The 26,147-nt window shown below is 38.8% G+C and overlaps 1 protein-coding gene across 2 annotated transcripts in view; it reads right to left on the bottom strand.

The window, feature by feature from the left end:
- Nucleotides 1-83: 83 nt before the first annotated feature.
- The window catches only part of SEL1L (SEL1L adaptor subunit of SYVN1 ubiquitin ligase), a 56,742-nt gene continuing 30,678 nt past the window's right edge, over nt 84-26,147 (bottom strand). Inside the window, exons 7-21 of one of the 2 annotated variants that reach the window (XM_073349350.1) lie at nt 25,508-25,561; nt 25,369-25,428; nt 23,951-24,032; nt 23,116-23,270; nt 21,954-22,010; nt 20,101-20,169; nt 19,269-19,346; nt 17,748-17,810; nt 15,939-16,026; nt 15,446-15,594; nt 13,953-14,118; nt 11,616-11,690; nt 9,474-9,646; nt 5,917-6,045; nt 84-4,520 (exon numbers count right to left, since the gene is read on the bottom strand). In XM_073349350.1, coding sequence (XP_073205451.1) covers nt 4,317-4,520; nt 5,917-6,045; nt 9,474-9,646; nt 11,616-11,690; nt 13,953-14,118; nt 15,446-15,594; nt 15,939-16,026; nt 17,748-17,810; nt 19,269-19,346; nt 20,101-20,169; nt 21,954-22,010; nt 23,116-23,270; nt 23,951-24,032; nt 25,369-25,428; nt 25,508-25,561 — 1,602 coding nt within the window. In that variant the 3' untranslated portion in view covers nt 84-4,316. Of the gene's footprint in view, nt 4,521-5,916; nt 6,046-9,473; nt 9,647-11,615; nt 11,691-13,952; nt 14,119-15,445; nt 15,595-15,938; nt 16,027-17,747; nt 17,811-19,268; nt 19,347-20,100; nt 20,170-21,953; nt 22,011-23,115; nt 23,271-23,950; nt 24,033-25,368; nt 25,429-25,507; nt 25,562-26,147 lie in introns of those variants that run through there. The other variant, XM_073349351.1, reaches the window with a different exon arrangement.

Genomic DNA, 26,147 nt, shown 5'->3' on the forward strand with positions numbered 1-26,147 from the left:
ATACAAAGAAGCAGGACTTTATATATAGTTTTAGCCTATGGTTAGAACAGTTTGTTATCAGAACCAAAGTATCTTACAGCATACAGAGGTGGTAACTTTATTTCACAGGATTAAAGACACAGTACAAAATGAATCTGTACATCTTTCTATTAACATAATTTGTTTACACAATTATATTACACTTTACCAGCCTTTATACTGCATTTCCTTAAATACAAAATAAATTTTAAAAATCCCTACAATACCCTCTTAACAGCTGCAGCTGATAAAGACAAAAAGGACTTTTGCCAGTAGCCCTTGCCTGCCCTTATGCACTTGTAGTAATTCTCAAGTCATACTAAGCCTTTTCCTTGTTGTATATTTGTGAATATTTTCTGGAACCCAAACATAAATATCATTTTATGGTTGCTTATTTAAAAAGGAAAGAGTTGGTAAAGTTGAGCTTTCCCCTGTAATAACAATGTGCCAAACTTAATTGATATATTGATGGCAACAGGATTGGTACATAATATTTTTGAACACTATAAATGCTCTGACAATACATTTAACCTTCTTGAAAAGTCACACGGAAAGACAGGTTGATGAGTTTTACTTCAGCAAGTTTATCACAACAACCAAAGTCTCATGGAAAAAGTTTCACTTTTATGTTTTGAAAAAATGATTAAGGACATTTGTATTAACACAAGCTCCTTTCTTCCGCTACTTATTCCCCATTTGAAATTATTAGTCATAGGGTGAAATATTTCCAAACAAATGAATAATGACAACTGATGTAAGCAGACCCTTGGACAAACATCACCAAGGAAAAGGTACATGACAGAATCCTAAATTCTCAACTTGGCAGTTAAATCAACTATTTAAGAGTTTTGTTTTCAAATTACAAGCAACATTTTTAAGTTGATAGGTACATAACGTTAGTGATTTGAGGTCACTGGAATAAAATTGTCTCCTCAGATCTTCATCTTCCTAATTTCTTTCCATATGTAGAACTCCCACTGATGGCATTTGGGTACTCTACTGTTCAGTACAGTAAGCACTGGGAAGATTACATAGGTAAAGTTTGCACTTAAAACACTGCCGGGTGTGTGTGTGTGTGTGTGTGTGTGGGGGGGGCTATACAATTATTTAACCCTCAGAACACAGTATGGTTCACATTCAGAAACCCTGTTCTCATTCAAGCTTCCAGAATAAAGAATGAGAGAAAAGAAATATAGGGGAAAATAAACCAAGCAGAATTTAGGGTCAGTAGATTTTTAACCAAGTACAATCTCAAATTATCACTTATTTCTGACTGAAGTTACCTAACTTCCCAGTGGTGAAGTAGTCAGAACTCGCATATTAGCCTTCAGAGTTAGGCAGGTGCATACGCAACTTTAGCAACATAACTTCATTGAATTAGAAACAGAATTTGAATGAACTGCCACACCAAGTGATTAACTGAATTTTATTTTAAACCCAATCCCCCTTCAAATTGCTCTTGCACACAACTAGAAAGACAAGGTGTGCCACTAAAAATGAAAAGATGCTCTATAAAAACAAATACCAGCAAGATAATTAAAAACCCACTCCTACTTACTTAGGAAATTGAAAGAACTGGTTGATAAACTGTGTGCACAACCTGAAATAATTCAATATTACTAAGTCTTATTTTTGTAAGAAGCAAAATAGGCTGCGAAGTTTGGAGCAGAACAGTAAGGGATTGTCAGAAAAACTGAACCACCTTGTAGGCAGCGGACTTAGAAAATTTACTCATATTTCTTTAATCCCTGAGTTAGTTTGATGTTATTCATATTAACTAGTTTCTGCTATTATCACTTTATTCAAATGGATGCCATTTGACAAGATTAAGCCATGGTCAACAGTAGGGGAAAACTTCCTTATTGCTTATGTTGTACTCCTCAAAAGGCAATTCTATAAAATGAAAAAATGTTTTGATGATATATTTCCTTCTGTTGATTTCTTTAATGTAAAATGTGTCAGCTATGTGCAAAGCCAGCTACAAAAGACTGCTGTTATAAACCACATAGCTAGGATTAAGCCATTAGAATTTAGCTCTATTAGATTATGGATACACAATGCATTCAGTGGTGGTGAATTGGAAAATGTTTTCCATCCAGCCTTTAACTACCTCATGCTGAGCTAGAGAGATCTACAAAATCAAGGGAAGAGATAAAATACTGCAGAGGGAAAAGGTCTGGAAGTTCACTGAATTTTTTTTTTTTAAATAATGCAGGTACTGGACTGCTATACATTTTAATCAGATCATGTAGAAATTCAATACTGTTCCCTCTCAAATAGAATTGAAACATCCTCCTGCCCCAGAATGCAACTTCCATGAAGACCTAGTGAGATTCTGACTCCATGCTCTTGGAGTATCTAAAAGTTTTTTCTGCATTCATAATACTGCAGTCAGCCACAAAACATTAGCTTCCAGAAACGAATATTTAGCCCTTCTCCCAAAATGCAACGACTTAACTGCAAAGAGACCTTGCCCATTCAACTCTTTATAATACATTATGTACAAAACGATCTCACAGTTTCGAAGCCTTTTCATATAGGCTGGTTCTTTCTTAAATGCTGATCTACTGAACAAAAGCCTTTAAAAAGGAAGCAGTTAACTCTTTAAATGCACAATGTATGATCTAGAGGAAGCATCAGTCTTGAATATTGAAATTTCAATTTGCTTTAAAATAGTGTATCCACAGGGTATAGCATTAATATGGAAACAAATATCCATATCTGCTACTGAGAAAAAGGAGTACAGATTTCTGCCTTCTTCCCCCCGAAAGCTATTCTCCTATATTTACTTCGTGCATTTAGCTTCCAAATGGTTATGATCAGTTAAAACAACTATCAAGAATTTTACAGAACAAGAACCTTGAGTTTATAGGTCAGATTCTCTACCCCAGGGTGGCACCTTTCCACTGCTCTGGTGACATGAAGGAGCCATAATCCATTAGGACCACCTCCACTCTAGATGCTCCTGTGTTCCAGTGAGGGGTTGTTACCAGCCGGCACATTTCCGAGCAGTTCTTAGGCTGCTCTGAAGTGCAGCAATGCTGATGAAAATCCAGATCCAATAGTAGGGAGCTGGAATTCACCCCTTTGTACCCCCTTCATTTAGATGTGCTCAGCAGATAGAGGCAGATTCTCTGCTGCACCCACTATGTATGTAGCAAGATATGTAGATTTTAGCTGCATAAGACCTTGTGATACAGGTCATTTCCATTGTAATTACTGACTGGATTGCTGAAGTTGTAAGACTAGCTGGAGAAACATGAGAGTCCCACCTTTTAATAAAAGAAACACTAGAAAAATAGTCTACCTATAACTGAGCTGAGAAGGCTTCTGGCTATGTCCCCCCCATCAGAGTCTTTTCTTAACACTAATTCTTGCTGCATTCTATGGTTAACCACTCTCTCCTTACTAGAGAGACAAGAATAAAAAAATAAAGCAGGAAGACTAACAAATTGCCTTTTTGCTCTTGTGCTAAGAAATCCCACAAGTTGCACAGAGGCTACAAGAAAATATTCACCACTTTTCCAAATGTTTGTGGAGGACATTCAGTGGAGGATTTTTTAAATCATTCTTTTATTTTACAAATGCAATCTATCCCTATTTACCTTCTGGAATAGAGATTGGCCATTAGCAAAATGTATGCTGCAAGGAAAAAACAAAACCCTGAAAGTGCAAATCACAAAGAACAAGAAATTTGCTCACTAGTTACAGATTTTGCTTTTGTTTTTGCTTCTTCTGAATGGAAACATTCAGTCAAAACATCAAAGGCAAATAATGAGACTACGTGAACGGTGAATAATTAAAATAATTAAAGAATAATTAAAATAAGGTCTGTAGGAATACTTGGGATGCAGACAAGAAAAAAAATTCTCTCACAGTTCTAGAGGATCTCTTTTTTACTCAGAAGAGCAGAGTTCAGGTTTTCAGCATTCCAACATTTTTTTCTTTCTACATGGGTCAGCTCATGTTAGCCAATGTTTTCCACACACTTTAAGAGATGATGAAAAAGGACTTTGAATAAAGAGAAATTGGATATAGCAGGCATCACTTTTGTAGTAGCACATTTGTGTTTCACGAAAAAAGCCATTGTGTTATTCCATTGGCACTGAAATAACATTCAAATCAGTCTAGAAAAAGTTACTTATCCCTGAAAAAAGGCATCATTCTAAGCAGCTTTCAGAATTTTATGCTTCTTTGAGCCTCTTTTGAAGGGAAAGGACCATTGATCCGTTCTAAATCACAATGAAAATAGTTTCTGCTGGAGAATACAGTTCTTTTCATTGAGATTCCGGTTGCTGCTATTGTGGAGGCTGATGTTCTGGTGGAGGTTCTTGTTGCTGCACAGCTGGCCGCAGCCCTGCCGGTCTGGGGATAGCTTGATGTTGCCTCTGTCTGTAAGCTATAACTGTTCCTAGGAGCAAAGCGATGATAGTCATAAGGTAAAGGTCCCACTCAGGTCCCAACAGCTGGTCCATGTCAAGATGTGACAATATCTCTCTGACCTAAAAACCAAAACAAACAACTCACTATTATGTTCTTCTGGCTGCATGAGTCAGAAATGTCATAGCAGTTTCAGACATCTTTAATTCTGGGGAAAGCCACCTGCATGTTTTATTTTTAGCAGTTTTCTTTTAATACACCAGTACCAATATTTGTCATTACAGATTAACCAAAATCAAGCTCCCGTTTCAACAGCTACAACAGGAAATGCTATGCACTATAAAATGAACACCTGCAACTTCTTCTTATGTGGTTACACATCTTTCATGTGAGCAAAGCCTTTAACCCACCAGTCTTAAGCCTGAGGCAAGAATAACCCATGCTGCCACATTAACAAGTAGAAACTGTTCTGCTCCTCCTTCAGACTGAAGGTTTTTTTCTATCGCATTTTCTTCCTTGGAGCTCAAGACTTAACATTTGCATGAAAACTACAGGAAAAGAATTTTGCAGTAGTTCAGGTATCATTTGCTTATTTTCTGATGAATGCTGAAGTTTTATTATTTTTTTTCTTTTCATTTGCTGGAGCCTGCCAAATGTCCTGAACAAAAGTGCAGAAGTAGAAACCAGAAGTGAAGAAACAGAGAGAAGGGGATGATGGTCTTATGCTTATGGCACTGAACCAGGTCTAAGGGAACTGAATCTAGGCCTCCTACTCTGCCCAGACTTCCTGTTTGACCATCAGCAAATCAATTAATCTCTCTGTGCCTCAGCTCCCTTTCTGCAAAATGGGTATTATCATTGCTCTCACTCTTTGAGTGTTCTGACCTTAGGGGTGTTGAGGGAATACATTAAATTAATGAACATCTGAGGCAGTCAGATAATATGGTGATGGGGGCCATATAGGTACCCAGACAAACATTTCTTTAATGCCCATCACTAAGCACTATGTGGAGACCCTGTTGAGAGAACAGCACCATAATCGTGTTGATAATAGTTTCTGACTGGGGTGGGGTGGAATTGTTATGGTTACATATAAGGGAGTGCAAATACAGTATGATCAAGCCACAAGGAAGGAAAGCAAATAAACACTGGCATGCTGTTCCTGGGATGGTAAGCTTAATTCTGGGGAAGCCTGCCCACATAAGTTACCAAGTTTTGGGCGAGGAAAGTTCTCTTGAAGGGAGTATTAGCACAGCGTCTAGAACACTGATTGGGGGATTAATTATTAGGATAAAATGAGTATATCCCACACAATTTCCTGCAACTGCAGAGGTAGGAAAGGCATTGTTTTCCATTTTTTTGGAGACATAGAAGAAAACAAGACAGTGCAGAAAAGCTTATCCTAAAAGGTACGGAGTTTGGGGTGGAGATGTGATGCTTTGCTTCCACTTCTAAGGAGGTTCCAGAGTTAGGAATAAAGATTCCTTGCCCTCACTCTTAAGTGTCTGCATTACTTACATTGGTTTCTCGTACATACTGCAAGGAGTAGACAATCCCGAGTTTACAGAGTGCTAGGAAGACAGGAACTTGAGCATCTGGGCTGGCTTCAGCTGCCATGTCATAGAAGCGTTTTGCAAGGTGAATATCCTGTAATTAATACATAATACACTGAAATCTATTTCCAAAGAAATCCAAACAAAATTAAGGTATTTAAGCTGGCAGTTACTTCAGGGCCAAGAGCTTCCGATACCGAAAGGAATTTTTATACTTTGCCCGTTTGCCAGATAAGAGCCAATAATGCCCATTCATTAAAAAAAAGCCTTTTCAAAGGAAGAATTGTTTTGTGGCCAACTTTATTTCATTAAGATCTGTTCTACCCCACCTCCTTCTGTTTCAGGCCATGTATTTGCATCCACATCCATACTCACATGCTGTGAGAGTAAAACTGTCGAAATTGATGTAAGAGTGGTTGTTCAATCAATATATTTTAATACACACACAGAACTTTGCAAAGCAGTAGGGGAGCCTTCATCCTAAAACACCCTTCCGCAGACACTCCTTATAGCAGACTGGCCACAGACATTAGAGAATATCAACCAATCAAGCACCAGTATTTTAGGCTTCATTGAATGCATTTTAGAATGCAACCCTAACTATGCAGATGCTACCAAGTGACTCCATAATCTTTCTGCTTGCTGCTACATGACAAAGCCTTAATTTATATTGGAATTTTAAGAAATACAGAAAACCATCTTATATACACCTTGTGCTGATGGGTTATATTAGCTATATTACTGTTGGTTGTTTTATTTCAATAAAAGATAGAAAGGTTGAGAGAATTCCTTAGAAATCTCCCCTAGCAAGCTTTTTGTTCAAGCTGATAGAGAACACTTCCCTTTTCACACTTGTGCTATACTAGCAGTAATAAGGGAAATGAAGTTAGCCATAAAGTTTGTTAGTGCTTTTAGTTGGAATCATAGCTGTTGTGTTCAGTTTATACACTATTTTATACACACTTTGTATTTCCATTTCTTTCTGCTATTTTACGAAGGAGAATGTTTAGTGAGTTTGTTCCTTACACAAAATATTTGCTATAAATTTGTTAAGTGCAAACTCAATTTTGAACATTAACGATACCCAGTACTTGTTAAAAGCAGCCCCCCCCATCAAGAGTCTTTTTTAGAAAGAAGCTAATACAACATGGTAAACTCATTTTTCTCAAATATTAAACCAATGCAATAAAAATAGTTCTTCTCAATCCATTCTCCATCCCTTGAAAAACTTCTGTTTTTAAATCCATAATCAAGCATCTCATTTGGGACAAATTCTAGAAATATTGATGTTAACACCATTTATTTATTTATTTTTACAAACACTTCAAAAATTGAGAACTATTGAAGTCTGGAAGCACTTGTTTAAATTAAAAAGCATGAGTTGACTAACTAGTGAAAGTGAAAACAGGGTATGTTCATATCCTTACTTACTGTAAACACAAACTTGGGCTTTCCTTTAAACTTTGTAAATTGCTGTGTTTTCTTAATTGAAAGAGTCTGATTTCTAATTTCCTATTATAATTCTTTAATGTGAGTAACGATCTGTATTTTCTTTAATACTTAAGAAGCTGCCTGAAATTCCCTCTCCCCCCCACACACTCTCCTCCTCCTGCCCCCCCAGGGGCAAATAAAGATTGTTAAAAGAACACTAAGGTTGCAAAGCCAAGCAATCAAATTTTAGGTAATGCCAGAATTAAGGCTGCCTATGCAATTTTTGGAAATTTAGATGGTAAAATTTAATAACTCTACAGAGCACATAGTAATGATTTTTGAAAGGCTTATAATATTGCCAAATTTGAATAGATTTTCATGGAGATGGCAAAAGGTACATTTCTAATTTCAAGTCCCTGTTCCAAAGCATGGGGACATGAAAGCTTTTCAAAGAAAAAAGGTTGTGTGATTTTTTTAAATGAGCAAAAACATTTTCCTAGACTCATTCTTGCTGACCCATTTGGCTGAAATCTTCCACAAAGTATTCAGCCTGAGGTAGACACCCAGCATGCAAAATTTTTTCCCAAACAGTTACAGTTTAGCAAAATGTTACAAGCAACTGAAAACAGGGTCTTCTAATGGGAAATGTTGGGCCACTTTCAGAAGAGTGTTGCTACCTGCTCTGCCTATTATTATTATTATAACATACACCCCCCACACACATTAAGAGAATATTAAAGTTTCAAACACAAATACTCTAAAATTATGAAGTGAGAGATTTACGGTTGCCTACTGCAACCATAATTCTGCCTCCTTGTGAAACCAACCTATGCACTGAATAGGGAAGAGGTTCTGTGGAAAATCAGTATATTACCGTGCAATTAAAGATACATAATACATACACATAAGGTGGCAAAATGAAGATAGCATAGCAATCGCAAATCTGGCGTTTCATAACTTTCAGTGGCTTGACTTGCCAACCTAAATAAGTTTTTTACATGCAATTTCCTGGCTTGTTGTGTGTACGTTAAGGAAAGATAAAAATTTTTTGTATATCTGGAACAATCTGTACTCCACCCCCTCTCCCATCATCACAGTTTGAACCCCGAATCTTCGGCATTGCATCAAAGACTTCTATTGTTTGAGTTATAGGACTAATCACACTAGCTCACAACAGGAAAAGGCTGCCATCAAAGGGGGGGGGGATTTTTTGGAGAGAGGATTACGGGTCTATGGAGCCATGTGCTAGTTCCAAGAAGTGGATGAGGGGGAGCTCTGGCTTGGCTCCTTTCTTTCCCCCCTACCCCATGTAATGTTCCCACAGTGGGAGACAGGACTGTTAAGGACATGTGCTGGGTCCATGGCCTGGCTCCTTGCCATCCAGGTGTTCTGCTGCTGTTTTGGCAACAGCAGGGATCCAGCATTTTCATGATGAATTATCTTGGCATGCTGCCAAAAGTTTTCTGAGGAACCCAAGAAAGAGAAGAGAAATAGAGATTTTTTTTTAAAAAAGTTTTCTTCCTGAGAAAATTTGAATTAATTTAATTGGGGGGTACAAAACAAAAGAAAACCAAAAAACCAAAGCACATTTGCCTGAGCGTATGCTGGATTTCAAAGACCTGCTGCAAAGGAGGTGAGAGATAAATAAATAAATAAATAAAATAAAAGACCTCAAGAATCCTTTCTAGATGGAAAGTAATAGGCAACACAGAGACAGGTTGCTACTAAATGTCCCTATAATAATGTATGAGAGTTCTGAGCAGTTCTTATATGTACATATATTCTTCTTTGGAAGCGTTAGCCCAGGAGATTTGGGTTCAATTCCTGTCTCTGTCACAGACATCTTGCAACTTTGGGGAAAGTCACTCTTCTCTGTGCCTCAGTTCCCCCAACTCCAAAACAGAGATGATAATATTTCCTGCCGTCCACCCTTTGTCAGTCTATTTACATCCTATTCAGGCTTGTATATAGTGCCTACCACAGCAGGGACCAATCTCAGTTGGGGCTTCTAGGGATTACTACAATACAAATATATTTATTAATAAATAATACTTTGAATAAAACTAATAACTTATATCAAGCTGTGCTCACCTGTTTGATGCCCAGTCCTTTCTCATGCATGTATCCCAGGTTAAACATGGCTTGGGCACTATGCTGTTGCTCTGATGCCAGTCGGTAGTGAATAAATGCAGTTTCATAATCAACATCGGTACCAAAGCCATAGAAATGGTAATCTCCAAGCTTAATTCTAGCAACAGTGTAACCTAATTAGAGGAAAGGCAGAACAAGTATAAGAGACGAGTGAGATGTGCAAGGTGTTCTTCTAATTTCATTTTAAGATGCACTGATGATTTCTAGAAAAGCATTTTGTTTCAATATGTCTTGTACATCTTATCATTTGCTTTATTTTTCTTCTTGCACAATGAAAACAGAATCTTATTCCCAAGGTGTTCATAAGAGCATCACCAGCTGAGCTGTCCTGCTTTCATGTAAGTGTTCAAAGTAATAAAATAATGAAGGGTTCCATATTCACAGCAGTATTATCAAAATAACTGCAGTTTAAGATTGACTGAAGCCTCTGGGAAATCTATAAAATATGTTTGGGTGTCCTGCATAATGGTTTGGCTACTATTTTATTTGCTAATTTTTTACCTTACAATGTCTTTATATTGGCTAATTTAAAAATATACTCACACCCCCACCGGCTCAGAAAAGAGACACTTACAGTTTTAGCTTTTTCAAAAAATACTTGTCAAATGGGTTGGTGTGTTAGTCCTTTTCATACATCAATTTTTCCATGTTTCCAATGTTTTGTTGGAGCCAACACTGCAGATCTGTGCCACATGCCCAAAGACTTTTGGTATGTCTACAATATAAACGCTATGGCAGCACAGGTGCAGCTACACTGCTGTACCACTGTAGCGTAGACACTTCCTACAGCAACACAAGGGCTTTTTCCATTGCTGCAACAAATGCACCTCTCCCAGAGCTGCTACCCAAGTCAATGGAATTCTTTCATCAACCTAGCTGCATCTACTGTGGCCTAGATGCCTTGTGCACTGCAAACTAAGATATCACCATCTGCAGTGTAATTGTAGCTGTGTCAGTCCCAGGATATTGGAGAGACACAGTGGGTGAGGTAATATCTTTTACTGGAGATTGAAAGCTGGTCTCTCTCACCAACAGCAGTTGGTTCAATAAAAGATATTTACCTCACCCACCTTGTCTCTCTGATACCACTGAAATATACCTATCTCTGGGTTGAAGGGCACCAGGTAAGCACTACAGAGCATACCTGATGTGGTGAGGAAAGTTTCCTAACCACACACAGGTAAACCTCTACTTTTATGAAAGGAGCCATGGGACATTCAGTGGCTACAGTGTGCAGAGCCTCAGTTTATAAGGACCCATTCCAGAGATCATCATCACAGTTAACTGCATGGCACTCTAGCTTAGAAGGATGAAAGGCTGAATCAAGCCTGAAGGGATTTAAATCTGGAATTCCAGCGAGCCTACGTAGTTCAGTGTCAGCGCTTAGATCATTATGTCTTTCAAGGATCAGTTCAGAGATAGTTAAACCAACATATGCTTGGAAGGATGTGCCATCTGAAAGAATCTTAAATATTTGACTTTTTCCTTCTTACCCAGTCTCTTTGTAAACAGCACCAGGACTTACTTTAATCTTGGCCAGTGGCCAGCAAAACAGCTTTCTGAAAAACAGATCTGTTCTTTGAGTCATAGGAAAACATGACCCCCAAGAGATGTGCTCCAAACCAGTGAACTATTGTTTGCACTCACATCAAGGACTATCAAACAGATTTGAGACAGACTACAAAAACTGTCTGATTATTGTCGTAGTAATTATAAATCCTTCAAAGTAGTGATTTAGAAGGGAAATCACTAGGAGCAGTAGCCATGCTAGTAGGAAAGCCTATAAGGTAGGCAGCAAGTGTAAGACTGCAGAGCTGAAAGTCACTGAATCTTGTCTAATCCCCAGAAGACTCAAGTAGTATGTGAGCCAATTCTCATATTGAAAACTGGATAAAGAGTAAGTCCTAGACAGACAGCAGAATATTTCAGTCAAGGAATGACCCAGAAAGTAACGGTCTGTCGATACTAAGTAGGTTACTCTCTCCTTTCAAATAAAACAAGTGTAGTAAAGTTAATATCCTGTAGATAAGAAACTAGACCAGGTGGTCAAAGTGAAATTGTCATCATTGAACTCTGACTTACCTTGGGAGGCTGCTCTATTCCAATGCAGCAAGGCTTGGGGATAAGTCTCATTCTCTCCTACTATGCTGGCCTCTTCTGCAGGAAAAAAAGGAAGTAATTAAGTCAAGCAGGAACAGGGCACAGAACCTCCATACTGTCTTTCTGATTATGTGCACGTCAGTGTCCATGTTCACCATTTACAAAAACCTTTGCTGAGCTGGATTAAACGGCTGTGCCTCAGAGATCATGGGTCAGATTCTGACCTTTGGTTCTTTATTCTCTGTGCTCCACTTATGGTGCAAAGGGGACAGAATTTTGGGTGGTGTAAAGGTGGTGTAGCTACCTTTATGCCTCCCATTCTATACCCTTTTCTAGGTTCCCAAGTGGACCAAAAGTACAAAGGGGCAATCCACATATGGCACAACATTACTCCAGCTAGAGAAATCTAGGGAATTTAGAGCAGCCTGCTCTAAGTTACACGCATGGCCAGTTCAGTCCTTGGGGAACTTGGGCAGCGGCTAGCACATCCCTCGGCCCGCGCCGCTTCCCGCAGCCTCCATTGGCCTGGAACGGCAAACCACAGCCAGCGAGAGCTGCAATCAGCCAAACCTGCAGACGCGGCAGGTAAACAAACAGGCCCGGCCCGCCAGAGGGTTTATTCTGGCGGGCCATGTGCTAAAGGTTGCCGATCCCTGCAATAGTAGCACTATACCATTCCTTTGCAGAATGGATTACAAGTTAGAAAACATATATGACATGGTACAATATAAAGTTTATTTCTCTTGTAGACAATTTGTGCTGCAGATAACAGCTACTGTTACTCTAACGGGAGCTGGAATAGTTTGTGATAACAGCCCAAAATTTTTAGTAGCTAGATTTTCCAGCGTACTTAACACCTTTAATGAGGCCAGATTATCACAATTTTAGTTCCCATGTAGGCATCTAATACAGTGAACAGGTTCCCCCCCCCCCCCCCCCAAGAGCTCAGCACGCGACAACTCCCACTGTTTTCAATGAAAGCTGGGCAGATTTGAAAATCCAGCCTTAAAAAGCACAGTTTTTGAACACAGGAGTTGAACAATTTTAGTTATTTTAACTCTGAATACAAGTTTCAAAAGCGTGTAACCTCCAAGCATGGTTGAAGGATCTAAGTAGTTAAGAAAAATTACCCACTGTGTGCAGTGCTAGAATCCATTTCAGAAACGTGTGGAAGTTTTAGGCTTTTATTGACACAGTGTCACACATAAAGGGATGGCTGTGGAAGTGCTGCATGGGTCAAGAGATTAATATTCCATTTAAAATTCTTTCAATTCTAAAGTATTGGTTTCAAATTTGAAATATTATATGGCAGCAATTGATACCCTATGTAAAATGCATTTGTGTCAGTCTAGTCCCCAATGGACATATGATCACTTCTTAAGAGTGACACCACAAATGGCAGTCTCAGAGTCCATGGAAACTTGTCCTCTTACTCTTAGAGGTGATGTCTTCAGGATCAAGACTGAGACATACTGACAGAACAAGCTTCCAAAATACCCTGCCACTGTTGTATCCCTTTTGGCTATCGAAGCCATCACGGTGCTCAGCGTGGCACCTTTTAGCATCATTCAAAACAAAACTATGAAATCTACTAGCAGTCAATAGGTTGACTTGGTAAGGTAATCACACAAAGCTCATAGCAGTTGTATTTTTGAGATCCGCACAAAACTTTGTGCAGGAACCCAGCATTTTTCTGATAAATGTCCAGATTTTTTTTTAAAAACCATGTATCACTCTACTTCTAGTATGTTCTGATAACTCTGCTGTATTGCCACAGACTTTACTTTGGTCACCCATTTTTAGTGAAGCTTGATTTAATTACTAAACAGTTCTTTCAAGTCTAACGAAAGAGCTCACCTGCCCAGCTAACTATTTGTCATGCTTTCTAGTCAAGAATAAGAGGGTAACAACACTTCACTAAGAAGTAAAGCTCTAGGCCTCACTCTCCCAACCTCTCCTAAGCTCATGCTCAAATAAATTGGTTAGTCTCTAAGGTGCCACAAGTACTCCTTTTCTTTTTGCGAATACAGACTAACACGGCTGTTACTCTGAAACAGGTATGTCCGACTTCAAAATGTTCATTAACACTCAGACCAGAAAAATATCCTTACAGGGCAAGAGAAACAGAATCAATAACTTCTGAATATAGGAGGCAGTCAGGATGGGGGAGAATTCTTGCTGTCCAAGAAACCTTATTAGTTCAGACCAGCTATTTAGTCCTAGGTATGCCTTGCTTGATGATGCATTGCATGTTAAATGTACAGTTACTACTAATCCACAGTGAGCTACTTTTTGACACAAGCTAGCATAGCCTCTTACTCTGATCAAGTATGAAGGCAGCATTGCTCTGTGCCACTTCGTAGCCTTGTTCTGCCAACAGGAGATATTGAACTACAGCAGCATTTGAATCACCATCTTTATAGCTATTGTAGGCAGTCATGAGTCTCTCAGACCAGCGCCCTCGTTCACATACATTCTTAAATAACTGTAGGGAAAAAAAAGAACACACAGTTATCAGAAGCTTCTTCAAAAGTTTACTGTTTAAAAGATCTGAAGAGGTACGTCTTAGATAGCCTTTGAAACAGTTTATTTAAATGGACAATAAGGGTTCTGGAAACAGGAAGAAACACAGAAGGACCTAAGTGGCTTAATAGTCTAATAGAACATCCTTAACAATGGAAGTACAGCAGGAATACAACAGCCTCAAAACAAACCACTAAAACACTAGGTTTCTTCGAGTATAACTCTAGATCCAAAGGGCAGTCTCTGTTGTAGGAGGTCCATACCTCAGCCAGTGTGAAGAATAAGTGGCTAACCCAAGAAAAGTGAATACGTATCCCAGACAAGACAGCACAAGGAAAAATGAGGTTACCAGTTTTCTTGTTTCTTTTACGAAAGAGCTGTTTAGTATTCAGAATTGTCTGTATTGCATATGTTTGTGCACAAGGCCCACACATTCCACAAAATCTGTGGCAGAATCCACATTACTTCAGAACTCAGCTTTAAAAAAAAAAAAAGTTTCTAGCTCTCCATTACAAAGATAATATTGAAGCCCTCCCCAGCTGGAGAACTCAAGTTTCAAAATAAATAGGGACTACCGTCTTGGTTGTATCGTTTGCCTTCATATTAAAAATCCTCCCCCCTGCTTTTTTTTTTTTTTTTTTTCTTTCTTTCTAATTTAAGTGAAGCTATTGCAACACTTCCAGATGCCACTGCAGAGTGCCACAGAATCTAGGAACCTTGCCACGGAATATATAGGTGCTTGTTCATTTATCAAGTTATACTGTGAAACAGGGTCTAAACTCAACAGGAAAAATTCAACACCAGTGGGGACTGGGCGAAGTGTACTATTCCACTGATTTCAACTGAGTTGCAGCCTACTTACATAGTCAGTAACTTTCACTCAATTTCACAAATCAGTAGAACTGGATGGGAAACCCTTTTCCTGTCCCAAGAACATTTAAGAATTTGAAAATTTTCCTGTCCTGTATGGGGACAAAGTCAAAATCTTGAAGATTTTCACAAACGGTCTGGAAAAAAAAAAATTGGTTGGAATCAATTGAAACATTGTTTCAATTTTGACCAATTTTTTAATTATCTTAAAATTTCAAAAACAAAACAAAAAAAACCTGGAATTTTTATTTCAGAAGCATCAAGACGTTTTCAATTTTTTTTCAGAACAAAACTGACTGTTTCTTATGAACAGTTTTGTTTTGACAAATCAGCATTTTCCACAAAAATAATCTATCAAAAACTCCTGACCAGCTCTACAAATTAGCCTGGGTTGTAAATTTATGAAGAGAGGGCCTCACCTCAACAGCAGTATGACAGGAGCGCATCACCCCGGTGCCAGTGGCATGCATCTGTGCCAGGTTATAGAAAGCCAGAATATGACCACCCTGGGAGGCCAAATTAAAATATTTCAAAGCCTGTTTATAGTCTCTCTTCACTCCAATGCCATCTACAAAGAAAGAAGCCATGCCTGAGGTCAACACTATTCAGAGATTGCAAATGAATACCCACAAAGGCAGAACGGCAACCAAAATGAAGGATATAGTAGTTGTGTTTTTAATTTAAAACAATTAAGAAACAGTAGCTGAAGGCAATTTGTTAAGAAAAATGCCATCAGGTAAGGTCTAAGTATTCAGACTGAAGGAACATGAAGACTATTTTACTATATTTTGTGCTAGGTGGTCTAAATTCCTCTGATGAATATACAGTACTGACTCATATGTTAAACACACTCCTACTGTCCCAGTGCCATCTAGTGAATACGTAATGCAACAACATTCTGAAGCCACTTACTGTAATACATGGAGCCCAGCTGAAGCTGTCCATCTACCCAGCCTTGTTCTGCAGCCTTCTGGAAATACTTTAATGCCAGTTCATAATTCTGCAGTAAGACAGCTTGAGTCATTATAGAGCCTAGCAGGGTGGCACACTAAGGAGATATAGCCTCATCAAAATGAGGATGGACTTGTATGCATGTATCTGTGCATCAAGAATGGATTATATGCCCATAAATGTCTATATGTTTTTGCTGACAACAGGAGAATAAATAAATTAATGCTTCTTCTCCAGCTATGTAGAAGAGTTACATATAAAACACAAAGAAGAGTTCTGTTGAGTAAGACAACAATGTGATGCAGCTGTGAAAAAAGCTATCATCATTCTTGGGGGGTGTATTAACAAGAGTGTTATATGTAAGAGACAGGAGGTAACTGTCCTGCTCTACCTGGCACTGGTGAGGCTTCAGCTGGAGCATGTGGCCAGTTCTGGGAGGCATATTTTAGGAAAGATGTGGACAAACTGGACAGAGTTCAGAGAGCTACAAAAAGGTTCAGAAAACCTGACCTATGAGGAAAAAAGTTAAAACAACTGGGCATGTTTAGTCCTGAGAAAAGAAGAGTGAGGGGGAACTTGATAATGGTCTTCAAATTGTTAACGGCTGTTACGGAGAAGATGGGGATCAACTGTTCTCTATGTCAACTGAATGCAGGACAAGAAGTATTCCGCTTAATCTAAATCTCCCTTGCTGCAGAGTAAGTATTAGGAAAAACTTTATAACTATTAGCGTAGTTAAGTTCTGGACTAGGCTTCCAAGGGAGTTTTGGAATTCCTGTCACTGGAGGTTTCTAAGAACAGGCTAGATAGACAAACACCTGTTGGGGTGGACTAGGTATACTACAGTCCTCTGCACTGAGGCACGACCCAACTAGATGACCCTGATAGTCCATTCCAGCCCTACGTTTCTATGATTTTTATGTACTCTTCAGAGTAGACTATTCTCTAGCACTTGTCTGCAAGTGTAGAAAATGGGGCTATTAACTCAGTCTTTTAGGACACCCAAGAAATCACTAAATATTTTACAGGCTCTCCAACAAACCTCTGCTTCAAAAACCTATGCCAGTAGCTATAGGACGGGTATCCATAAAGCTTTGATACTACAATGGCTGATTGCAGTGCTGTGCATAGACATAATTTTTGTTTGTTTAGCTACATGGAATGGACACGTTGTACTGTTTCAGGAGAAAACAGCTCTAGAACCTCTTAGCTGCACTATTTAGCTTTGAAATAGTTCAGCTCAACTACAGACACCTTGAATTTATCTGTTTGCAGAGCTGAATACCTGGAGCTCCAGGAAGGTATATCTTGCACATGGAATCACTAGCAAGGCAAGTGATATAAGCATTTGTCCCTGCAGATTTCCATAAAAATCTATGTATAGACTTGCGTGTCCTTGAACCAAGAAATAAACAGGAATAGTTCAGAGCTACGTCTAATTGCAAGACAAAATAAAGCTGGATTTTAAAAGTATTTTATAGTAGGTTTTGTATTTTAAGAATTATTTCAGTCCTGTGACTAGTAACATCTTTAATGGGCACTGGCTGTTCAAGCTATTTGAAAATATAAGGGTATTATATTTCTCAGTACTGGAGTTTTACTTTCACGACTTATATCCATAGGATTTGAGCAACTAAAAATTGATTACCTATGAAGGAAAAAATCAGCAAATAAGATTATTATACCTCTCTTCTACCAACCAGGTATTTTAGAAATTGACTGGTTTTTCCACAAGGTGATCAGGACTGAAAAGATACTATTCAGACTTACCACTGGAACTCCTCTTCCATACAGATAAGCCATTCCTAGCCCACTCTGTCCAACTGGATTACCCTGACAACAAAGGAAAAAACACTTAAGGAGGAAAAAAAAAAAAAAGGCGGGGGGGAGGGAGGGAAGACCTGGCTACAAGTTTTACCAAAGTCTTTAATATGTCCTTTAATATCCTCTAGGATAACTACTGTTGAAGATTAACAGATTTTCATAAACTCTTTAAAATGCCACGGTCCCTATTTAAGGCCTATGGTGCTAGCCTCTCCTTGGCGCCTATTGTGCTACCCTTATTCTGTTACCACTCCATTGATTTCAGTAGAAAACTAGGATGTACCCAACTCCTGAAGTAAGAACCTATGCTGTGACTCTCAGAGAGACAGCACAGAACTTGCAGTCCCCAAGGGGAGGTGGCACTAAGATAGCTTTCAGCCACCTGTGTGCTGCTGAGTCTGGGCTGTTCCGAGCACTGGAGGGACCTGTGGTGTAGCAAATAGCCTTGGGGCCCTAAATTATGACAACCTCTCTGGAATGGTCAATTTATGGCATGCCGCACTGCCTAGAATCTCTACCGCACTGCATGCTATGGCTCTGCCCTGACATCCACCTCCATACACCAGGACTTGTGAGTGTTCCTCTGAAGGCAGCTTTACACAGCTGTCTTTCACAGTGCATGCACTGGGGGGAATCTCCCCCTACCAGGGCTGTTAGGATCCTGTTATGCTGGGTAAAAAGTGCTGGAGTGGTATAAAAGGTCTGGAAAGGGGGTGAGAATCTCACCCCAGGTATCTAGACAAATTCAAGCAGTAATCAAGTTGCTAATCTTAGTTGTCATCTTGCAGGGCATGGAAGAGTAAGAAAAGTACTAGCACTTTATCCCAAAACCCAAAGAACTTCACTCTCACCACATTTTATACATGCACTGTATTTCTTTCCCAGAAGGCTACTTCTGCCTCAAGCTAATCTTCCCATAAAATAAAAATTTTAAATGCTCAAGCTTCTTTCGTATTTAAAACTCAGTAAAATAATCTGAGCATATTATCAAAATAAATGAAAGCATATGATGCATGGACAAGAGAAAAACTGCAGCCCGTGGTAGAACACAGTGTCAGTTTAATTTATAGCTTTGCTATACAACCATTTAGGAGAGTAAGTGAAGACCACACACACACACAGCAGGGGAAATTTAGAGACGGGATTTAAACATCTAAACCAGAAGCAATAGTTGCAGGTCATAAAAAAATTGTTGCACCTGTTGCATTGAGCAAACTCCATGAAGCACTGTGGTCAGGAACCTAATTTTAGGTCTTATGAAATAGTCTATGTTTGTAAAGTACTTTACATATGAATTTTTAGCTATTTAAGTTACAAAAAATGAAGTCAAAGGGAGACTTTTGTGAACAATCACGATCTACCTTTCAGCAGATATGGCCTTTTTTTTTTTTTTAAAAAAACTCAATTAAAAAAATATAACAAAACAAAACAAAAAACAAAAAAACCCCCATACCACCAAAAACATACCATATCAGCAGCTTTCTTGAAATACTGAAGAGCAGTCTCATTGCTCTGGGGTATGATATCACTTCCTTCCGAATACATCTAGGAGACAAAAGCAGAACTAACAGTTAAGTAAGGGGCAAAGTTTAGTTTTAAGTGGGAGAAGTGAAGAACCTCGACTAACTTTCCATGTGGAATTCATGTCCATTTCTTTTATTGGCTGTCATTGAAAATATACAAACAATTTCTATTTAGTGCAAATTTCAACATGTATAGATAAGAAAAGATGTGGTTTTAGACTAAGGCTAAATAGTGGTCTTTTAAAAATACAAGAAAAACACATCTATCAAAAGAAATTGCTCTTTAACCAATTAGATGATGTTGATTAGGAGGCTTTGTTATTGGAAACTTTTGTATTTCATCAAAAGGCATTCTGGAAAAAGTTGAGCTACCATATTGCTCCATTAACAGTAGTGTATACCATACACACAGACCGAATATGCTGGAAAGGCTTAGGAGTGAATAACGGAGAGCTAGAACTCTTGTATTACTAAAACAATGATTACTGTGAAGTTTCTTACACCTTCCTCTAAAGCATTAGGACTTGAAGAAGAGCTCTGTGTAGCTCAAAAGTGTCTCTCTTTCACCAACAGAAGTTGGTCCAATAAGAGATTAAAACAAAGCCTCTTTAGAAAGACAAGGAGGGTGAGGTAAAGTGAATGCCTAATTGAGGAGCTTAAGTCTTTAATTAGACAACTAAATAATCATACTGATTTTCAAAAAAAGGAGAATACCCAGCAACCCTCAATGAAACAGTCATCCACATTTGCATGCTTTGGAAATACTAGTGTCTTACCTTTCCTAGAAAGGCCATGGCGTGCGAGTTACCAGCATTAGCTGCTTGGTTGAAGTATTCAAATGCTCTCTGTAAGAAAGAGTCCAAAAGTATTGTAGTCAATAAAAGCATTTCCTCTCCATAAACAAACAGTGTTTATAGATTCTATATTACACTCCACTGGTAACAGGTATATTACCAAATATTGCTTGTGATGTACAGTAAAGGTTCCAACATGAAGATGAACATCTCTTGGCATGCCATGAGTTAGCACGAGGGGTCAGAAATAATGCCATTAATTTCAATTTGCAAAGCAGCTTCATATTAACCTGTTTCAGAAGATGAATTCTCTAGGCATTTGCATAAGGTAAATCCACTCTAAAATTACAGCTCTTTTTCCATAATCCATTTTGAGAGCACTGCCTCCAGGTGCATTTTTTCCCCCCCGCCATAGAAAAAAGCTACACACAGTGTCTGAGGACAACCTGCCATTCATGAAACCTTTCTGGTCTTCCTCTATCTCCAGTATGGCTCTCTCTTTTTAAGCACAGAATGGCCAAAATTCTGACCAAGATTTTAACACTAAGTTGAGTGTCACTATTGGGAAACAGGAGCTGTTTAATTAGACAGTTTGCCCAAGTCCACTGAATGATTAAATATATGTAATAGGAGGTTCCCCCCACATAATTTGCATACCTAGACCAGCAGGCACCCTGGGCCTGGCATTCCCCCAAAATTCAGGGAGGTGATGCCTCATTTTTCCAGTTGTGAGCAGTCTAAGCAGCTGAGCCCTACTAGCCTAGCCTAACTCATCCCAAAAAAAACTTAATTGTAGGGACATGTGTGTCCGTAGGACATTCTCCAATCTGGGTAGATATTTAGAGCTGATTTTGTACTATTCTGAGCTGAATACCCAGGATTGTTTGATGTCACTAGGGAAAGCTCATTTAAATCGGCTAAATTTAAAGTTCAGTTTGACCAGAACTAGCTGCTGGCTCTAAGAGGCCTCCTTGGTTATAAATTCTTGATTGATACTTGAGGAGCGAGTGGGAACACTATCACTCTGGCAGTTACAAAACTCCATGTTAGGTATTTCAAATTGCCTTCATCTTCAGTGCAGACTCTGTGGCTGTGCCCAGTCTGAACGATACATATGGATCAAAAACAATGCTGAACAAAGGATGTTTTTGTTTGTTTTCAGTTGATTTAAAGACAACTGCAGAGTTCACTCACTCTCTTATTGGGAATTAGTCTGGAATAATCATCTTCATGACATGTCCACTCTGAGTCTTATGGGATACACATAAGATCTTCATTTACCATCACATAAGCTTTTTAAAAATTCTGCCTGCCTTTCTTTGCAGCAAGTCAATTTCTTCCTATTGCATAAGCCAACTCAGCAATGAGCTGGGAATTGTGAACACCTGGCAGTACTGAAAGCCACACATCCATTTGCTGCTTATTCAACCATGAAAGAGTATATTTATTGTATAGCAACAATTCTTGTAAACAACAAGGGCCAGATTCTAATTTCAAATCTATGCATCAGCACACCACGAAAAGCCTCTTATGCATGCAAAAGCTCAGTCACTGAGATATGCAATGAAGTGTGTTGTCTCTTCTGTACAGGAATCTTGCACCATGTATTTTGACTTCATCTCCAATGTCTTCAACTAATGTGTAAACAGGGAGAGAATCTGGTCCTTCTACCAATCAGAATAGTGCATACAACTAGCTAAGAAAGCCAGTCACAATTGCTGTATCAACCCAACATTTAGACAACCGTTTTAGTTTTTCAGGAGGACTAGACAATTTACTCTCTTGTAAATCATTATATTTATCACTAAAGGCCAGCAATGATGTAAAATGGATACCTGGTGATTTTGCTCCACTCCTCTTCCTCCATGTAAATGTAACTGCCCAAGGCCAACCTGAAAAACGAAAACAAAAACTAAACACATTGTGTGTCCCTGTATACAGAAGCTTTATACACAAGCAATATAATTACAAATTGAATAAATTAATCACATGCTCAGCAAACAGCATACCAAATTGTTTATCAGAGATAAAGATGAAAGGAAATAAGCTTGAAAACGAAATTATTCTGCTTTAGTAGCCACCACAGTTTGAGGCAAAAGGCTAAAGCAAATGAGTTAGCTCCTCCAGGTTTAAGATCCTTGTTACGATATAAAAAAAAAAAAAGATCGAACATCTTTGAATTTGTTACCTTAGTTTTAAAAAATCATATCTTCTCAATCCTTCTACTTAACTGTGTCACTGCTGCCATACATGGTTGGTATGTTGTTAGTCCAAAGGCCACTCCAGTGTGCCATGTTTATTCCTTAGGGTGAACATTTCTAATGTAACATTAGTGCTACGTAGAATTCTGTTGGGTTCTACTGAACAGAGGCAGAAAACAGCAACAAAGGGGGATGGAGAACATTGATGGTTGCACGTGACAGTTCTTCTAGTTAAATCTAGCCACCTTACAACCGCAGACAAGATACCTAACTATGGTCATATTGGTCTCTCCAAGGCCCTCAGCAGTCCTCTGCTCCTCTGTCCTGAAGGCCCTGCACTGTGACAGTCCTTCTGGTCAAGGCTCCCTCCAGAACAGCCAATTCTGCTCTTAAACTGGCCAGAGGAGTTGGAGTGTTGCAAAGCTCTCTCCTCCTCAGGGTGTGAGGAAAGCAACCATTAGAATGTTGATCAAAAAAGGAATTTTATTTTCCAAGCACACCCCCCAAAAAAAAAAAAATTGTGTTCGTCAGTTTTTATTGGTGGAGTTTTTAAGTTTGAAAACCAAGAACGTTTTGGTTTCTCAACAAATACCTGAAAATTTTAACAGAACAAAAATATAATCAGAAAGCTATTTTCCATCAAAAGACGTTTCAGTGAAAAATTTCTGATCAGCTCTAGTAACCATGTTGGTCTGGGAGCAAGAGAAGAAACTGGATTCTTGAGAGCTTCACACATTTGCAACTGCTCCAACAGCCTCTGGAAGAGTCCCACCCCACTGTGTCACACTGATCATACCTGTGCTTGTACATCTCCTTTCTCTGCTAGAAACTGGTAATATTGAATCAAATCTTCCTCCAGCATCCCACTGGCCATTCCTGGATTTTCCACTTCATCTGCCAAGCGAATTCTCTGCACAACTGTGCCTCCTGTCAGAGATATATCGCTAGCCACTGGTGACAAGAAGATGAGAAGAACAAGGAAAGCAACATGAAGTTAACATACAAAGACATATAAAGTAAGCTATTTGCAGACAACTTTCAACTGAGAGCTACATTTTTGGCACACCACCAGAAAGACTGGTTTTATCGAAATCAAACATTCACTCAGATCCCATAAACTGGGCATAGGGGCCGGTATATTAGAGTAAGTACTTCTCAAGAACAAACTAGTTATGCTATGATTTTGTGTATTGTAGGCACATGATAAAGGGGAATAGACAGTTTTGGTTGTGACTCTGCCGTACATGGATGGTGCACAGTGCAAGACAGGTTAGGTTCCACAACCAACCTTAACTCTGAATTTCCAGAATTCAAAGGATGTTTTTGAAATAAATACAAAAACCTATTAAGTTTTTCTAGAAAAATCAGTTAATTTATAAGATTAATTCTGCCTGGGAATATCAATTTGAAGTACTTTGGTATCCTTCAGAATTAAAACTTTAAATTTAAAGGTTATACATGGAATAAGTTATCATAAATTGGTCTACAATATCTGTAAGAGCTAACCTACCAGTGTGTTCAACTAATGGAAGTATAAGAAAATAAAATTCTAAATATTTTGAAGTATGCCCAGACAAATATTGTAGGTAATTCTAGATTTGCTCCTTCATTAATATGAATTTTTTTTTTACCATGATTAGCCACAAGTCGATAGTGAGTGAGAGCAGATTCACAACTCTGAAGGACTCCTATCCCACCCCAGTACCGGTAACCCTGCAAAGATACAAAAGCAAGGAACCATCAGTTATACAGCCACTTATTGGACATTTATGCAGTTAAATAGCCGGATGCACTCATGTGACTTTCATCAACTTTTCACAGCAGAAGAAATGCTTAAGATTAGACGTACTGTTAAATACAAGGTCAGAAGGATTTTTGGGATGTCAGCCAGTTAGTCCTAACACAAATAAATAGGGCTCTACCAAATTCATGGTCCATTTTGGTCAATTTCATGGTCATAGGATTTTAAAAATCGTAAACTTCATGATTTCACCTATTTAAATCTGATGCTGTAATTGTAAGGGTCCTGACCCAAAAAGGAGTTTTGGGGTGGGGTCGGTGTCACAAGGTTATTGTAGGGGGGTTGCGGTACTGCCTTCAGCACTGGGAAGCTGGAGAGAAGCGGTTGCTGGCCGGGAGCCTAGCTCTGAAGGAAGAGCCGCCTCCAGCAGCAGAACAGAAGAAAGGATGGCATGATATGATATTGCCACCCTTACTTCTGCATTCCTGCCTGCAGAGCTGGGCCATCAGTCAGCAGCTGCCACTCTCTAGCACCCTAGCTCTGAAGGCAGCGCAGAAGTAAGGGTGGCAATACCACAACCCCCCTAAAACAACCTTGTGACCCATCTGCAACTCTCTTTTGGTCAGGACCCCCAATTTGAGAAACGCTGGTCTCCCCCATGAAATCTGTATAGTACAAGGTAAAAAACAAACACACAGAAGACAAGTTTTCATGGGGGGAGACCAGATTTCACAGTCCATGATGCATTTTTCATGGCTGTGAATTTGGTAGGGCCCTACAAATGAATGCAAGTGTAGCCAATGAGCTTTGTGTTTTAAATCACACAAAACAACTAAACAGATTTTCATGCCTCAAGAGCAACAATTTAACACATTCTGTTTAAAGGTTTTGCATCTTATATATCATATTCTATTTGTGCATTTTATACGTGCAGTTGGAGAAAAACAAGATCTTGCTTTGGTTTTTAAGGGCTTGAGTCTCCTCTCATTTATACCAGTGTAACTCTGGAGTAACTCCATTGAAATCCCTGGAGATAAATAAGGGCAAAACAGTTGTGAAGGAGACTCCAGTCCTAAGCGTTAGCTTCCACCTTTTGTGGAAGGTTTCTGTATTAAAAAGTAATGGAATGCATAGGCAAGAAAAGGCACTTTAAACACTAGAGCATGTGTATACAAACTAAGCACCTATACTTTTAGGTGTTTAGAATATAAAACATTCATGATCTTAATAATCGAGATATAAAATTAGATAAAAAGGAGCATTTCTATTAACTTTAGTTCTGTGAATTAGCTATGAAATCTCACTTACTAAAAACATGTGCGCTATCAGATTTCCTCCGAGAGCTCCAAAAGTGTAATAAACCAGGGCCTAAAATAAGAATAGAAGATATTTAATCATTTGCATCTGAAGTGAAATAAAAGCAAAAGCGAAGAATTGACAGAGTTACCTTAGCTTGACTGGAATTGACACCAAGGCCAGATGCATAGAGAAATCCAAGAGCCTGAAATTAAAAATACAAGCCAATGAATGTTTGGAAGTTTTAGGATTAGGTTTGTAGACTAGGAACAAAAAAAGGTAAATATGTTTAAAATGTCAAGAAAAAGGACTTGTCCCAGTTTAGAAACCTATACTGCTATGAAGTTGCAGTGACCTGGGAAACACAACAGGTACTTGAGTGCATATAAGCAGACCAAAAAATCCACTTTATTTGGGTAACACCCATGTCTAATTCAGTTGCAACAGGTTTTATTTTTAAATATAAAGTACATGATTTCTCCAAGGTCAAGTAGGCTACCATGCATTTCTCTTATGTTCTAGAAGAGGCAGTGCTGTGTAGTATCCCCTGGAGCGTAGAGCTGCAAGCCAAAGACTCAAGAGATCTAATAATGACTGACATACTTGCTGAGTTGCCTTAGGCAAGCACCTTAACCTATGCCTCAGTTTCCTCATTAGTAAAACAGAAATAATTTCTCTCTCACATGGACTGTTTTGCGAGGACTACTTAAATTTTCAATGCTCTATACAAAAAATTAAGTTCTATACAGAGAAGGAGCTGCTGGAAGGGTGTTCTCCAAGAGGGCTTTGGG

This window comes from Lepidochelys kempii, chromosome 6 (assembly GCF_965140265.1).
Source record: "Lepidochelys kempii isolate rLepKem1 chromosome 6, rLepKem1.hap2, whole genome shotgun sequence".
In the NCBI taxonomy this organism is placed as follows: Eukaryota; Metazoa; Chordata; order Testudines; family Cheloniidae; genus Lepidochelys; species Lepidochelys kempii.